The sequence below is a fragment of the Gouania willdenowi genome, chromosome 6 (assembly GCF_900634775.1).
Source record: "Gouania willdenowi chromosome 6, fGouWil2.1, whole genome shotgun sequence".
Taxonomy (NCBI): Eukaryota; Metazoa; Chordata; class Actinopteri; order Blenniiformes; family Gobiesocidae; genus Gouania; species Gouania willdenowi.
The window spans coordinates 65,574,378-65,590,699 of record NC_041049.1 but is presented as its reverse complement, the minus strand read 5'-3'; the positions used below and the strand labels follow the sequence as shown (position 1 = coordinate 65,590,699).

Genomic DNA, 16,322 nt, shown 5'->3' with positions numbered 1-16,322 from the left:
TTTGGAAATAAAGTAATCTGAATTCTTATTAGTCTTGTTTTACAGGACTAAATTATCAAGAAGGAACTTATAACTAGTCTTATTGAATCTGCCTAAGTTTCACTCACACACTCAATTATTGATGTTTCTTCTTCTTACCAGACTTTTTGTGAGCAAATTCCCGGCTCCCTTTGTCTGCTGACAGCTTCTCATATTTCCCATGGCCAGTCACAACAAATTTGTACTTTTTACTTGCTGAGGCAGCCTGGCAGGGAAATACGATGAAAATCAATTTGAACTCTTAAGACAGACAATGTCAGAAAAAAATAATATATATATTGCATGGGTCAGGGTTTAATCTGGACACAAGCTTCAACACTTACTTGCACGTTGGTTGTTGTTTTTCCTGAGGTGTCGCCAATGATTTCCCACATGTTTTTCTTCTGCATCACATCTCCTGACTTCATATCCTAGCAAACAAGTTTGTGATGTTCACTTTCATGTTTAACTTACATACACACACACATGCACACACACACACACGTGCAACCACAACATACTTCTCCGACTTTATACAAGGTATCACAAGTCAAAAAAGTTAGAATAATATGTACAGAGGAAAACTTACCGCTGGTTTGCTTTGGATCTGTTTACCGCTATCATCTGAAGGGCCTTTTACCCATTGAGTGATCAGATTGGCCACGCCCACCTTGAGACCATCAGTGTCCTAATGGGTAGACCACAGGCATAATGATTAGAATAAACATGTCAGAAATCACAGAAGTGGGTATGATTTCAATGGTAAATGATAAATGGACTTGATTTATATCACTTTATCCCCACCGAGGTCTCATAGCACTTCACAATATCAGCTCATTCACACTCACATTCACACACCACTGGGACTGAGCTTCCATGCAAGGCGCTAATCGACCATTGGGAGCAACTTAGGGTTCTATGTCTATGTGTTCTTTAACAAATAGGCAGGTATAGCACTAGGATCAAACTCTCAACCTCTCGATCAGAAGATGACTCATATAGAAATGATTTTAAGATCTAATCTAAAATAGTGTTGATGTTAGGCAAGTTGGAAACATCAACCTTACTATGCTGTCAGATAAAACCATGGGATTATAATTAATAACTATAATAAAGTTTTGGCTTCACTCAGTGTGAAAGATCAACAAAATGCATAAGGGAAGTGCCAGTCCTTCAGTGTTCAATCTCATGAAAGCAAATCAAAATTTAGATTTAGAATTAATATTTTATTGTTATTCTGTTTTTTTTTCTTATTTTTAAGCTGCTACAATTTTGTTGTATGGCTTGTCTCGTACAATGACTATAAAAGCTATCTAATCTAGTCTAATCTATGTATAATTACAAGGAATGTCTGTATACGTGCGTGCATGTGTGTGTGTGTGGAACGCAAATCTCCATAACGCAGTCTGATCGACCTGAAACTTTTATAACAGCTTGTGCATGGCCCGCATCCATTATTTTGGACTTTTATGGTGATTACGTGTCAAAACGTTGATTTTCATTTTATTTTGAAATCACTCAACGCGGGTTAGACTGGACGAACATGAGAGGGGGGAGGGATGTCTGAGCTGCACGCACACACTACCAAAGCTCTCAAGTCTCACGCATTTTAACCTGTTCACATGCTCACAGGCCACACCATGTACTGTATATGGCTAATGCGCATGCGTGTGTGAGAGTGAGCCCACGGAGGAGAGATGTGTGTGCGTGCCTATGAATAGAGTCCTCCACGGCTTCCGGGATAGGCAGCGAGTATTAAGTTATATAGTGCAGCCAGTCAATAAAGTGCAGCTCTACAACAACAAAACGGCTTGTTCTTTATACGCTGTACCATCTTTAACGAGCATGAGGTGTACGGGAGTTAACCCCAGAGGAGAAGCAGAAGCAGCCTCTATTATACCCCAAAGGCAGTGACGTGCAGTCAGGGTAGGCAAGGTAGGCAGTGCCTACCCAAGGGTGAATTGATATTTTGATTATTTGTTTTACTTATAATATAATTATAAATTGTTTATCTTTCAATTTCCAATAGCCTACAATACCTGTAAGTTTGAAAGTGTCAGCATTTTGTGCGTTTCATAGCCCAAATTACTAAACAGCGCTATTTCCTGGAACGGCTGCAGTCTCACTCCGCTGTAAGGCAGGAGGAGGCCACGCCCCCTCCCAGAAGCACACGGCTGCTCTGCCTCTGTTCCCATAGCGTGTTTTTATGTTTGCGCATGCGCAGTCAGTTCCCCAACATGAGAACCATTTACGTCCAAAGATAGCTCTCTACGCTGCCTTTGGACTTAACCGCGTTATGCTAAATGCTATACCTAAGTTCACAGTGCATTAGTGAAGTGATATCATGTGACCGCTGCTGCTACATTCTCTAGCTAGTGGGCGGGATACACTACAGTCAGGATGACAGCGCTAGAGACGATAAAGAAACTTGTTTTTTTCAGCAAAGGTAAGGTCAGAAAATTGTTTGTATTTTCTACAGTGAATGGTACAAAAGGAAGGATTAGCTTTGTGGATGCTCCTCACTGAGGCTGTTCCGAGATGTTGTTGTTGTCATTTTCTCTGTGTTTCTGTGTTTCCAACACAAACAACAGATGTGCTGCTGTGTCATGAGATATATCTTGTTGGGAGAGTATAGAGGCTATATTAAATAATTGTTTATGTTTCTTTAATGGTGTTTTAGGATGTTGATTTTGTTAAATGGCTAAATGCTTGTTCATGTGGATCTTGTTGGGTTTTTTCTTTCTTGTTATTAATTTTATATTTTGATAAGCGCATTGAGATGACTTTGTTGTAAATTGTGCTATACAAATAAACTTGAATTGAATTGAATTGAATTAACACTTGCCAGCAGAAACATATGAAATTGTCATTGGTGTTGACATTGGTGGTCTCTATTTAGAACGCTCTGCCTACCCTACCCTAGTGCTCACGGCACGTCACTGCCCAAAGAGTGTTTTCATGGATAGAGGCTTTTGTTGTACTTGATAAAGTTTTTTAATTTGGTATCATTCCAAGCTTGTTTTTCGTTCCATATGGAATTTGATCTGCTTTTTTGGTGGAAACAATGAACAGTTCAATGAGAAATATTGCCCCATGACCAGCTTTTTGTTTATGATGTGATTGGTAATTGACAGGACTGCTGAGTGTTTCCCACCTTGCTGTTGACCCCTTTGCTAGGGCTCAGGTTCCAGGCCTCTCCACCCTCAAACAGGTTCTTCTTTAACGCCACGACTTCAGGTGAGTTTGGTAAGTCGACAGGTGATGCCTTCACTGCACGAGAATCCTGAGAGTTCTGCACAACACAAAGCCCGTGAGTCTGATTCATACAGTTTACCCAAATTTACTGGATTTTTTTTTTTCACTATTAAACAACCTTTAATAGCCATTTATGTGTTTCTGTGGTCATTCATTGGACCATAGAATGGCAAGGTGTCAACGGGACTCTTTAATTGGTCGACAGTATCGCTGTAGTTACAGACAGAAAATGGTCAATCCAACCAAGTCGCCTTTTAGTATTTGATATGATTATCACACATAAATATCACTTTTGCTACAGATCAGTGCAGTTTAAAAGAAGCTTTAATGGTCATTACTGTACTGTCCTTTAAAAGTCAATCAAATATTTTACATTGTCAAACTTTTTTTGTTTTTTGTTCACTTCCTGCAAAACTACATAAACAGCTGTGGGGTAGCGTAATGTTTAAGGAATCGGGCTTGTGATCAAAAAGTCACCAGTTCAAATCCATCCTTGGTCATCTTTGTGGGATGTTGAACAAGTCCTTAACCCCTTGCTTTGGATAAATACATCTGCTAAATTAAATTGCAGAATTTCCACATATCATCGATGAAATCCCAATGGACAGAATCCCAACCTTACTTTTCTATTGATCATATGCCGACACCTGAGACCTGTTTCGACACCCTATTGTCATCTTGTCACACCCATGGTTTGTTTTTTGCACTTCATGTTTTATTTGACCACCTTTTGGTTCCTGTTTTCCACCTTTTCATTTCAGGGTCACTTCTTTTCCTCGTTTCCCTCATCAGTCTCACCTGTTTCACCCAGCTGTTCCTCATCACTCCCTCCTATTTAGTTTCGGTCGACTCATTCCTCCTGTGCCAGAATATCTGTGTTCTCTATAGACCAGTTATTCCAGTGGTTTCCTCGTGTGTACGCTCTGCTTGTCTTTGACCTTTGCTGTGGTTTAACTCTGCCTCAGCTTGTCTGTGTGGATTGCCAACTTTGTGTAAAAAATCATGTTTGAAATAAGCCATATGAACTCTCTGGCTTCCTCCAGAGTCCTGCATTTGATTCCAGCTTTCTGTGAGAGTGTGATTTACATAATTTACATTATATATTGATATCAAAAGATCAATTGTGAACACCTAACCCTAGCTCTACACATAACCCTAACAATAGCCTTAATATTCACCATATTAATAACCCTTACCATAACTATAACCTTAAATGTAATAAAATGATAGTTGTATTATTCTACATTATGTACCTCTACCAAGGGGGTCATGTTTTCATCAGTGTTAGGCAGCAGAATTACGTTAGTACTAAGTATCCAAAGTTAGACTTTATGCCATGGAAGATCCAGATCAATATACTTATTGTGGATCAGTTTAAAGAAATAAAATTAAAAAAACAAAATCCTTATCTTTAATTTCATCTCAAACCGATCTTTATGAAATTTGATTCAGTTATGTCAGGTTGGTTCCTCTATTGCCCCACCAAGTTTAATTTGGAATAGATCCAGATTCTTCTAAAAATTAGGGGGTCCCAAACACTTGTGCCAGCTGTGTGGTTATTAACAGAAAAACAACAAATCTAGGCCTTAGAAGTGTGATTGATCCTTGTACCATGATCAGCATCATTGATCTGGCAAAGAGGATATTTGGTTGTTATGAGGTTTTCACTCTGCTGCTCTTTTTTCAGATAAAAACTGTGATTTTTGTCAACTTTTCTGATAAGGTTATGGGATCCTTCCACTGTTGGGATTTGTCCTTTCACTAAATTCAAATAATGTATTTATTGTTCCCGACTAAGATTTTATTATTTCTGTTTGGTTCAATAAGTGGTGGTGCCTGTGTTATCTCCCAAAATACTGGAATAAGCTGTTAGAAGAGCTACATGTATCTAAGGAGAATATAGTCATGAGTGCTTATTCGTTCATAATGCTATCCTTTTACTGTAAGTAGTGATGCTAAAATGACTAAAAGTTAATAAAGGTGATGCCTAAATGGAAGGACAAAAATAAAAGAGCTCTATCTGTTCAGTCAATCTGCCTGAGATGCAAAATTTCCAGGATTTATGGGTTTTGTGGTCACTGGGGTTTAGCATTCATAAATACAACACAAAAAAGGTCAAAGCAGCCTCTGCTCGTCAGCTGTTTTCAGACAATGAGTGTAAAAGTGCAGCAGAGTGAAGGTCAGGTCCCAAAACTGTCCAGGGAGCAGTTTTCTGATAAATGGCCAGAAAAAGAGACTATTTTCAGAGGTAGTTGTGGTGGCGCAACGGTTAAGGAAGAATGCTTGTAATCTGGGGGTCACTGGGTCTGTAGCTGGGTTTCCATTACAGATTTTTGCAAAAATACAAGTGATATTTTTAAATGTCGACAAAGTATAATTGTGTTTTGAATTTGTTTTCATTGAACGTTGTTTTGAGCAGTAGCTTTGTAACTCCCGTGAAATCTCATCTTGTGAGACTTCGCTGCTGAAAGACGGATGCTCTAAACCTCCCTGTAACACTCCTTTGTTGTTTCACGTCTAATGTGGTATAATAAGTATAATGCCAAGAAATGTCTGGGTCTCCTCTTCTATCCACACGTACAGTGCCATGATTTCTCGCAGAGAAGTGGTCATGTGACCAGGTACATCACGTCCTGTGACGTGTATTTGCAGAAAAAGTGTTTCCATAGCACCTTTGCGACACATTTCAATATCGAAACGTCTGAAATTCCTCCTCATGAAGTGTAAAAAATGTTTTGCTTTTTCAAAATTCAGGTGGTTCCATGACCAGTTATTATTGCACTATAAAGATTTTGCGCATTTCCGAGGGTAATGGAAACACAGCTTCTAACTGCTTGTGTTGTACGTTGCTTTGGATAAAAGCATCTGCTAAATGAAATTGCACTTTTAAAATTGTAATTGCAGTGGTGGAATGGAGGATGTGACCCACAAAGCTTTCCAGAAATGTAAACTTCATCAAGCTTCCACATAAAGAAACAAGCAGCTGAGCAGAGGTGTTATTATTATAGGTATTACTATAGTCTACTTAAATATGTCTTTTTATGGTATTTCCTGTAATTCTGGTGAGGTAAATTATTGTATTGGTGATTAAGGGACCTTCAAATAATTTGTGTTTATGAAATGTAGTTGTAAGATTTTTAGTTTATACTTCTTTCCTTTTGGTTTAAAAAAAAAAAAATTCTTCAGCTTTAAAATGAAGATAAATCAAAATATTGTCTGATTCTAAATAATAAGTCTTGATATATAATAAATAAATCAATATATCGCACTTACCTAGGATTAATATTTTACCAATGTGAATATAAGGGTAGGCAGTGTAATCTCAGGCATCAGCCTCCACTTTGTTTTAGTCTATAATAACAATTATTCTTTTTTAGTACATTATCGCTATTATTGAACTAAACTTTACTTGAAAAAAAAGAACAGAAAAGGAAAAAAATAGAAAATCCTTTTTCCCCCCAATTGAACAAATTTTCCTTTCAAAGTTTGGTATTAAATGTGATTTCTTTAATCTTTGTCTTCCTTTTTTTTTAAAAAAAAAATTGCAACCGTCATCAGAAAGTCTTTAGATTGCATGATAAATGCAAAGAAATCATTTTTGTCTGCTGAGTAAGACTTATTTTTAAACTTCATTTGTCGTCTTTTGTTTTTCATACAGTTTTAATGATTCATGTTTACGTTTATAAGGGAATACGTGTGATCGCGTGTGTGTGTGTGTGTGTGCGCATATTTGTGTGTGTGAGCTGACCTCCACAGCGTGGGTGTACTGCTCCACTTTGTCGTCAATCTTGGACAGCAGGAGGAGAGGCAGCGTCTTCTTAAAACTGTTACTGTTTCAAACAAAGACAAAACAAACGTTACATGTTTAAAAAAAAGAAGAAACAACAAAGTAAAAGTACTTTGTTACTGTAGAAGCACATTTGCAGATGCTGCGTTGCCAGGTTTGGTTTAGTATGTCTGAAAAAGGTGGTTTAGGCTGGATTTTAGTGGATTGTTTTTTTACACTTTCTGGGTGGAAACATGAGTTGAATCTGGCAAAAAAAAATAAAAAATAAATAAAAAATACTAGTATATTGTGTCAGTGCAGTGAACACGAAACAGACGCTCATAACAGAAGTCAGACGTTACTCATTGGATAAATTTAATCCCTGTTTGCCGTGCTATGTAAACACATTCTTTTAAACACTTTTTCAAAGCCTTGCATTAGATGTCAACGGTATTATTGTGATTCAGTTTCTCTAAAGTCCTTTTCTTCTTCATGGTTTTTTAACATCTCACAGCATTTGTTTACCCTCACCATGGCCCTGAGCAGCTTCCCACAGTGCAGAGCATCAGGCCGTGTTTGGCTGAAAGAAAAAGGCTCCTTGGGTGACTAACTCTAGGATTGATTGCAGATGTGAGGTGGAGAGTTCACAGCTGGAAGGTGTGACTATTTCTAATCCTCTGCAATGAGGCTGGAGGTCATAAAGTTTTCCCTGAGGGATTTAGTGGTTGTAACCTCACATGACCAGCAAAGGCAGCTCACCTCTGCACCAGGAGTGAGACTGTTGCAAAACGAAAAGATTATGTTTTCAGGAATCCACAAGGACATAATCAAACTTATAATCACTGAAATATTTACTGAAATATACATATATGTATTTTTTAAACAAATGATTACCGTTTTAGACTGTTTTGCCTGTGTAGACGACGCAGAGGTTCAAAATGTCATACTAACGTACTACTCGTCTAACATCAAAATTAGTATGTAATGCGTTCAGATTAGATATTATGCAAATTATGTATACTATATCGGGACATTTTTGAAGTATGCACAGTGAGAACACTAGTCATACTCAACCGCCCTATGATGGATTGCGAGTGGAACATAAAATAATCCTGGGACCGGCTTCTAGCTAAAAAAAATCAAACATCCCCTTTTCAAAAGAAAAGTTACTGTTCTGGTCTTCCATTAGATTTGTAAAGCTTTTGTAAATAGGGCTCTTGTTTTGAAGTTAACCAGAAGTTTTTGTCAGTACCACAATGGCTGGACTCCGAAAATCTCCGAAATGTCAGCATGATGTGTTTCCGTGAGTCTTACAGATTTGTATTCTACTTGTTCACTTTCTCGCTAAAAAATATTTCAGAACTTTCAAAAGTGGTGAATCAACATATTTAGTGTCAGTGTGCTTCAGGTTTTTGTTGTTGTAGGTTCCAAATGCATTTTGGGAAACTTGGAAGTATACTTCAGTGGGAATGCTCATCACCGCTCATCATCCTAATCATACTTAAAGTATATAGAAGGCAGTATATACTCACTGAGTTTGTAGTGTATAGTACGGAGCGTGCCATCTCGAATACAGTTAAAGTCATGGAAGTGAAGGATGTGGCATTTATTGGTTATATGTTGTGTTTAGTTTTAATATATGTGTTCAGTTAGTTTCACGTTTGATAGGTTTCATAGGTTCAAGTCTTAGTTAGGCTGTTTTTTAGCTAATGTTTGATTTTTTTTTTTTTGCTTTATTTCCAGTCTCTGTGTGGGTTATCGTCCCCTCTTGCGTATTGCACCCCAATATTACTCCTGTCGACACTCAAGTGTTTTGTATTTTGTCGCTTCAGTCGAGGGTTAAAGTCAAATGAGTTGTTAATAAAGAGAGGAGGACCTGCTGAACTGTTTTAGTGCTTTAGTGAAGTGCATTAAAGCTTTTATCAGAAGTTATGAGGCATGTGTTAAAAGAGAGAAAACAGCTGGTTCTCATCTGTGGGTTAACATGCTAGCATGCTACTCTAAAACTCAACTTCTTATTTCCGTAGTAATGAATTCAACAACTAAAGTTATCAAAATAGGCAAACTAACTAATTCTACAGCTTTCACAAGTAAATTATAACCTGTCAAATCTGCTAAATATGAGGTCATCCATCACACAGGATGGGCAGAAACACAACAACACAGCAGCAGAATGATTAGTGACGGAGGAGTCAAGGGTTCAGAGGCATCCTGCCTCCTCCATGCATGTTCCTGATATCTTCGTTTGAAAATAAAAGCCTCCACCAAGGCTACCCTCCTGCCAAGAGCTTCTCCGAGCTGATAATTTCATGATGCAGACAGTCTGGAGCCGCCGAACTTCACCACAGAGCACACCACTGCCTGCATCTGGACGGAGTTAGGCGAGGTCATAAAAACGAGAAGAGTGATGCACGGCGAGAGGTGCAAAGGTCATTTCATCAGAGAAAACCTTTAGATAGCAGCAGGGAGGAGGAAAGTGTGAAAGTAAAGAAGCTAAGAGTGTAGTGATATTAGATACAAGGCTTCCTCAGGCTCATCCGTCAAAGAGGTTTATATACTTATACTTAATTATATACTTATCACATACTTATTAGCTTTTGAATGAGATCTCATTGTTAGCTGATTTTGTAAATCACGCCCACATCAGCTTTGTTTTTAAACATTATTTAAAAACACAAATGTTTTGTTTTTTTTTAACCTTAACAGAATGTGATTGTCTTTCTTATTTGTAAAGTGTGTTTCAGCCACAAGCTGCACAAACAAGCTGGTAAATGACAAACTAAAGTAACAATGTTCCTATTTATTGTCTATTTTTGCAAGTTTGTTTTGACATCTTTATCAAATTTTTGTCCTTACTGTAAGTTTTTGGCCACTTTTCATCCAAATAAGCTAACTTTTGCCAAATAAATACCACTTGTTTTCCTTTTTTTCTCTTCATTTTGCCTCTTTTTGTTCCACATTTTGCCCATTTGAGCTACCCTTTGCCATTACATACCACCTCGTTGCTCTTCTTTTTGCCCATTGACAGTTTTCGGCCCAGTTTAGTCACTTTTCAGTTTTTCTTGCCATGTTTTTGCCACTTTTGGACCATTTTTGGCCACGTTTTACTATGTCTACCTCCACTCACTCTTCAAAAAAAAAAAGAACCGGCCCACTTTGGGTCGATGGCCCACCAGAACGATGCCTGGTATGCCAGAGGGCCAGTCCATCCCTGAGTATACAACTGACGACTTTATGAGGTTAGCTGCATTATTAACATGTAGTTTGTTGTAAAACTACTTCAGACATACAGTCCTTACCTTTTTTTCAGCGAACGGTTTAGTGACTCTGTTCTCTCAGTGATCTATAAAACAAAAAGAAAAAAGGCTCATGAGATCATATTTTTCAAAGATATGCTGAGACTTTCCTCCAGTGATGTGCTAATTATGGTTCAGCTCCACATTAGACCGCAGACTTCCACAGATCGGTCCAAACCAAACAACAGAGAGCCTGCTGGCGTTCACCAAACTCCGTGTGAGTAGCAACTTTACAAGAGCAGACCACATACACAATCAAACAACATGATGACGGCATGGAGATTAGTTATCGCATGTGTTTTGATTTCAATGACCTTTGATGCATTTTCCGCCACAATGTGTAATTGAGCTTCGTACCTCTACAACCCAAAGTAATCAGTGGCTACAAACAGCAGCCGTGATGTCATTTCACAGATGTGTATATGTCACGTGGAAGAGCAAACTCATAATCCCGAGCTTGTCAGGGCTTGTCAAGCCATTTAGTAACGCAAAATTGGGCAGCTCATCCTCTACTGTGATACGGCACCATTTCTCTGCTTGCTTGTATACCTGTGACACAATAAACACTACGGTGGCCGTAAAAGCTCACAACACAACACAAAAACGCACACAAATACAAACCCCACAACACAAACGCTCACAACACAAAGCGAAAGCAGTCTGGTACAAATCCACGAAGAAGAGTGACGTTGACGTTGGTGTCGGTGCCCAATTCTTTCCCGGGCCTGATCATTTCTGTCACTCTTCTTCATGGATTTTTACCAGACTGTGTTTGTGTTGTGTTGTGTTGTGAGCTTTCGTGTTGTGGGGTTTGTATTTGTGTGCGCTTTTGTTTTTGCGTTGCGTTGCGGCGTTCGTCATTCTGTGTTGAGCTTTTACGGCCATCGTAAAATACTGATAGAAAAAAAGCTTTAACTTTCATTGAAGTCTGCAAAGAGCTAAACTACCACTGAACATCATGTTTCCAACACAGTTGTTCTGTGGAGACTTGACATTTATTAAACTAATCCCTCTGATGCATTTATTGGCCTGGCATCAAACCACCACTTTAGGCTCAGTAGTAGAGCTTTCAACAGCCCCCCCAACATGAATTAAAATCTAACAAATTTACAGCTACAGCCTTTTGAAATTCTAAGGAATTAAAACATATATAAAAATTAAATATACTGTAGTTAAAGAAGACTCATTTTGTCTTTGACTGAAGAGGTTTTAGGGGGAAAAAAATCCCTCCATCCTCAAACATGGAGAAAGTAGTTGAAACCAGCGTCCATAATTTTGCAACAATCTGTGTGTTGTGGTGACGACATTCTTTAATTGGTCTGTAGAAAGCACAATATTACATTTGACTCTTTTATTGGTCAAGATGATCGCCAAATATTGCCAATGAACACTGTGAAAACAATAAAGGTACTCTAACATTTTCTCTGGCATTCTATAATCAGATATCATCTAATATTAGATAGCGTCCTTTATATTCTCCATACTCCTTAAAGAAAACACAATGACCAATACTTAAATCATAAAAACAAGGCTCCAGTCTTCCAAAAGAGTCACTGGCTCCTTCAGTACAATCAGTTCAACATCTTTTACCTCATGTTCAAAATTCCTTCCCCAACATGCACAGTCTCACATCACATTCCCTCCACTGATCTATGTTCTTCCCATGCCAATCATCTTTTCCCAAAACCTAACCTGGAAGGACACAGGCTTTTCCATCACTGCCCATATATACAGTATACAGTATAGGCTCTGAGACAGGCTGTAACACCCAATAGCTTTAATACATGACTTTCAGTGCAGAACACATGCAGTGTCATGCACATGGATGTCTGTATTAACAACAAAAGGATCAACAAATCCTTAAAGTCCTGAGAATCATTTCTGAAGTCAAACAGTGACTCTCGGGAGTTAAAGATTTGCTGTGTGTGCAGGCAGCGTCTCACCCGTGGAGGATGCAACACCCACGCATTCATAAAAACAAAAAATCATTCACCTCACTTTTTATAGAGGGATTCATTGTTGAAAAAGTATTGGTCCAGTTAGATTGATTGAATGGTGTTTAAGCCAATCACAGCCAGACATTTTGTTCCAAGAAGGTAAACAGAGTTAACAGTGATGAGTAAAGTGTAATAAAGTGACAAAAAAATTGTAACAGGTGGCAAAAAATGGCCCAAAAGTGGCAAAAACGTGACAAGAGAAGAGTGAACAGTGAGAGTGGCAAAGAAAATTTGAGAAAAAAGAGGAAACAGATGGTATGTACTGGCAAAAGGTAGCTTAAATCAGCTAAATGTAGCAAACAACGGTAAAAAAGGGAAAAATTGTGAAACAAATAGAGGCAAAATGTAGGGAAAAAAGGAAACAAGTGTAAGAAAAGTGGCAAAAAAAATAGTTAAAGAATCAACAAAAAATGAAAAAAAAAATAGGAAAAAGGCTTTCTTATTGGCAAAAGCAAGATGAAATCTGAAAAAACTAAACAGTGAAAAGAGGCAAAAAATGGCCAAAGAAAACGGTAAAAAAGAGTTGAAAAGTTTTCTCTTTTAAGGTTTTCTGGGGGAATATTAATTAAAAATAAAACATAAAGAGCCACATGTTGAGTAAACTAATTGGGAGTCGACGGTTGTGTGTGTGTGTGTGTGTGTGTGTTTGTGTGTTTGTTTGTTCATAGCCACAATGTTTCAGGACAAAACACACAGTTTACAAATCATTGATCTCACACGATGAGATCATTTAGTGTGTTTGGTGATGATGCAGGAACATGCTTTTCCTGGTGCGGGCCAAGACAAGCTGGCTTAACAAATACTCTACACACACACACACACACACACACACACACACACACACATGCTACTTACAGGCTGACCCTGAGCCCATGGACTGTAAAGGTAACACACAGGTACATGTTAAAGGGTCACAAATGACGTTAGAAGTTCGTTCACACACTTCCAAGGACAGAGTTTAGCCAGTTGCTCTTAGTCATAATTGTAATAAGTATGATTTATTAAAACTGATAAAAAGCTGTATTTTAAAGAAGGAAACCGATTGTTACCTTGTGTGTGGGGACTTTGGGACTGAAGGGACTGAAACCTTCGTCTCCATCTGTGGTCAAGTTCTTCATCCTCTCCGACGCCTCCATCCTCCTCTTCTCAATGTCCTCCTTCATTCGTCTCTTTTCCTCCTGGCAGTAAAGAAAGAAAAATTACACACATTCCATTATCATAACATAACCTAACCGCTAGAGCGGACATGGGTTTGTCTGTAAGCGGTAGCATTTACTGGTTCAATAAACAGGAAGAGATTCAATTTCTGATGTAGCTGGTTATGATTTACAGTCCACATAAACAGGACTGAATCATAACATAACCTAACCGCTAGAGCGGACATGAACTCGTCTGTGAACGGTCGCATTTACAGACCTTGGAGTCGCTGTTAGCTTACCAATAAACGGGAAGAGATTCATGGCCTTTATAATAAGTGTTGACTAGGCCACTGGGAGTGAGGCCCAAGGCCAAGGCAGGCTGACTTGATAATAATGTATCATGTTTTTCTGCAGTCAGTGCCTTCTCCTCGTCCTTCTCTCTCTGCTCTGTTTCAGGTGTCGTGAAGCTGATGATGGCAGTTCCTGATCTGTGGTTCACGGCTCAACTAGTCTGAGACACTCTGATGTTCTATCTCTCTATCCTGTTCTGATGGTCCTTCTGTCCATTAACCCCAACCAGTCGACGCAGATGGCTGCCACCTCTGAACCTGGTTTTAACAGAGATTTCTTACTGTTAAAAGGATGTTGTTTCTTCACACTGTCGCTAAATGCTTGTTCATGAGGATCTTGTTGGGTTTTTTCTTTCTTTTTAGGAATTTTATATTTTGATAAGCACATTGTAAGCACAATCATTGAGATGATTTTGTTGTAAATTGCGCAATACAAATAAAGTTGAATTGAAAATTGAATTGAATAAGCTTTGTGCATTGAAATATCTGGTCCATCTCTTTTAGTTTTTTGTAAAAATAAGTTGACATAAGTTAATATGTTTTTTAAACTTAGTAATTTTTAATTGTAGGAGGATTATTTTGGATTGATCTTTATAATGGGCATTGGAGAACACTAGTATAGATTCTGGGCAAAAAATAAAGTAACTTACAGTATAGGGGCCCAATAAGATGGTTTGTACCCAGGGCCCAAAATGTGGTGCTCCACCCCTGGTCACAATATCTAGGATCATAACCAGCGCTGTGATGTTTGATCACCTCTTCTTTGGCCAACCGATGCTGCTCCTCCTCCTCCCTCCTCCTCTCTTCCTCCTCCCTGACTCTTCGTCTCTCCATCCTCCTCCTCTGTAACTCCTCCAGCTCCTGCTCAGCCTCCGCCTGTCGATGTCTCAGCTGTTCCAACTCCTGGCTCTCCTTTTCCTGGAGGCCACGTCTGATCTTCTCTAAACGCTGCTCGGTCTCCAGAATGGCCTCGGCCTCATCGTGCTCTCCTGCTTTGCTGCTGCTGCATCCAACAAGGCTTTCTCTGCTACCAACGTAATACAGTAAAGTTAACAGAATATGAATACTTTGCATCCCTACTTAAGTTGGGTTTTCAGGTATCTGTAGATTAAAAGAGTATGCAATTTTACTTTTACACATTTTTACACACTTATCTGTACTCTCTACTTCTCTCTACCTTTTTTAAAGTTGTGTTTCAAAGCTTCTGGGGAAATAAAATAAAAACGTGTAAATGTCGTCGACCCAAAGAGGGCCAGTCCAGTCCGCTACATAATAACAGGTGGACAAAAATGATCCAAAAGTGGCAAAAATTTGGCATGGAAAGAGTGACAAGTGACTAAAATGAACCAAAAGCAGTAAAGAGTTGCCAAAAAATGGGCAAATAAAAAGAAACCAGGTAGTTTGTAATGGCTAAAGCTTAAATGTGTATAATGTGGTAAACAACAGTGAAAAAGGGAAAAATGTGGAACAAAAAAAATGATATTGGGCTTATTTGGATGAAAAATGGCCAAAAATTTTAAAAAAAGGACAAAAATTGTCAAAAAGAACTTGCAAAATTGAACAAAAAATAGAAAAAAAGGATATTTATTGGCAAAAGGAGGTCAAATCTGAAAAAAGAGTCAAAACTTTTTGAAAATGGGACAAAGGAAGTTGCAAAATGGCCAGAGGAAATAGGTAAAAAGGGGTTAAAAGGTTTGCCCTTTAAAGGTTTTCTGCGGGAATAATGATTAAGACATAAAGAGCCACATGTTGAGAATCACTGACTTAATAACGTGTACAATGAACCACGCTACTAATAAAATCTCTTCCACTGGAGGAGATTCCTATTGTTATATATGCTGATGATTCTGTTGTATTTAGGTATATTATCTTCTGACGGTTGGATTTTGTGTATTTATTTGTACATATGTGTCAATTAAGAATCATTTTTTAAAAACATTTATTGATTTATTTATTATTTTGCTCATTTCTTTCTTTATTTTATCATTTATTGATTATATTTATTGGGGGGGAATTTATCACTAGATCACTTGAATTAGAAAATCTCTTTTAGTGTATAGAACAGTGACAGTGACATACCTGGTTGGTCTGTTGGGTTTGCTGACGAACGGCGTCACCTCTGCAGAGGATTCGTATCTGTAGCAGTTTTTCGGCTCATGTTGAAGGAAGACTTTTGATGTGTAGGACAGTTTAGACTCTTTTCTTTTCTCCACCTGTTCACACAGAGCCAATCACAGCATATGTTACACATATATACGGTAAATGACACACATTATTCCTCACATCTGGATGTTTCACAGTGAGGCTGACTACAAAAAAGATAGATGAAAAAACTAGAATTGTGTCATTTTTAAATATGCGTCTTTCATAAATCATCTGATTTCACCAAAGCTAGTGACATGACCAATCATATTTAATGTAATTCATTAAATTTTGGGTGTTTTTATTTGTTTGCCTCTCAATATTCTGGTCATTTTTAAGGCTAGCTGTATGAAATTTTT

At 38.2% G+C, this 16,322-nt stretch overlaps 1 protein-coding gene across 1 annotated transcript in view; it reads right to left on the bottom strand.

Annotated features, from left to right (window-relative positions):
• lsp1a (lymphocyte specific protein 1 a) overlaps positions 1-16,322 on the bottom strand; it is a 40,990-nt gene that overhangs the window by 5,433 nt on the left and 19,235 nt on the right. The window contains exons 4-12 of the mRNA XM_028449358.1: positions 15,901-16,034; positions 14,578-14,848; positions 13,382-13,510; positions 10,339-10,382; positions 7,022-7,103; positions 3,173-3,310; positions 608-706; positions 363-449; positions 139-244 (exon numbers count right to left, since the gene is read on the bottom strand). Of these exons, the coding sequence (XP_028305159.1) occupies positions 139-244; positions 363-449; positions 608-706; positions 3,173-3,310; positions 7,022-7,103; positions 10,339-10,382; positions 13,382-13,510; positions 14,578-14,848; positions 15,901-16,034 (1,090 nt within the window). The remainder of the gene's footprint in view (positions 1-138; positions 245-362; positions 450-607; positions 707-3,172; positions 3,311-7,021; positions 7,104-10,338; positions 10,383-13,381; positions 13,511-14,577; positions 14,849-15,900; positions 16,035-16,322) is intronic.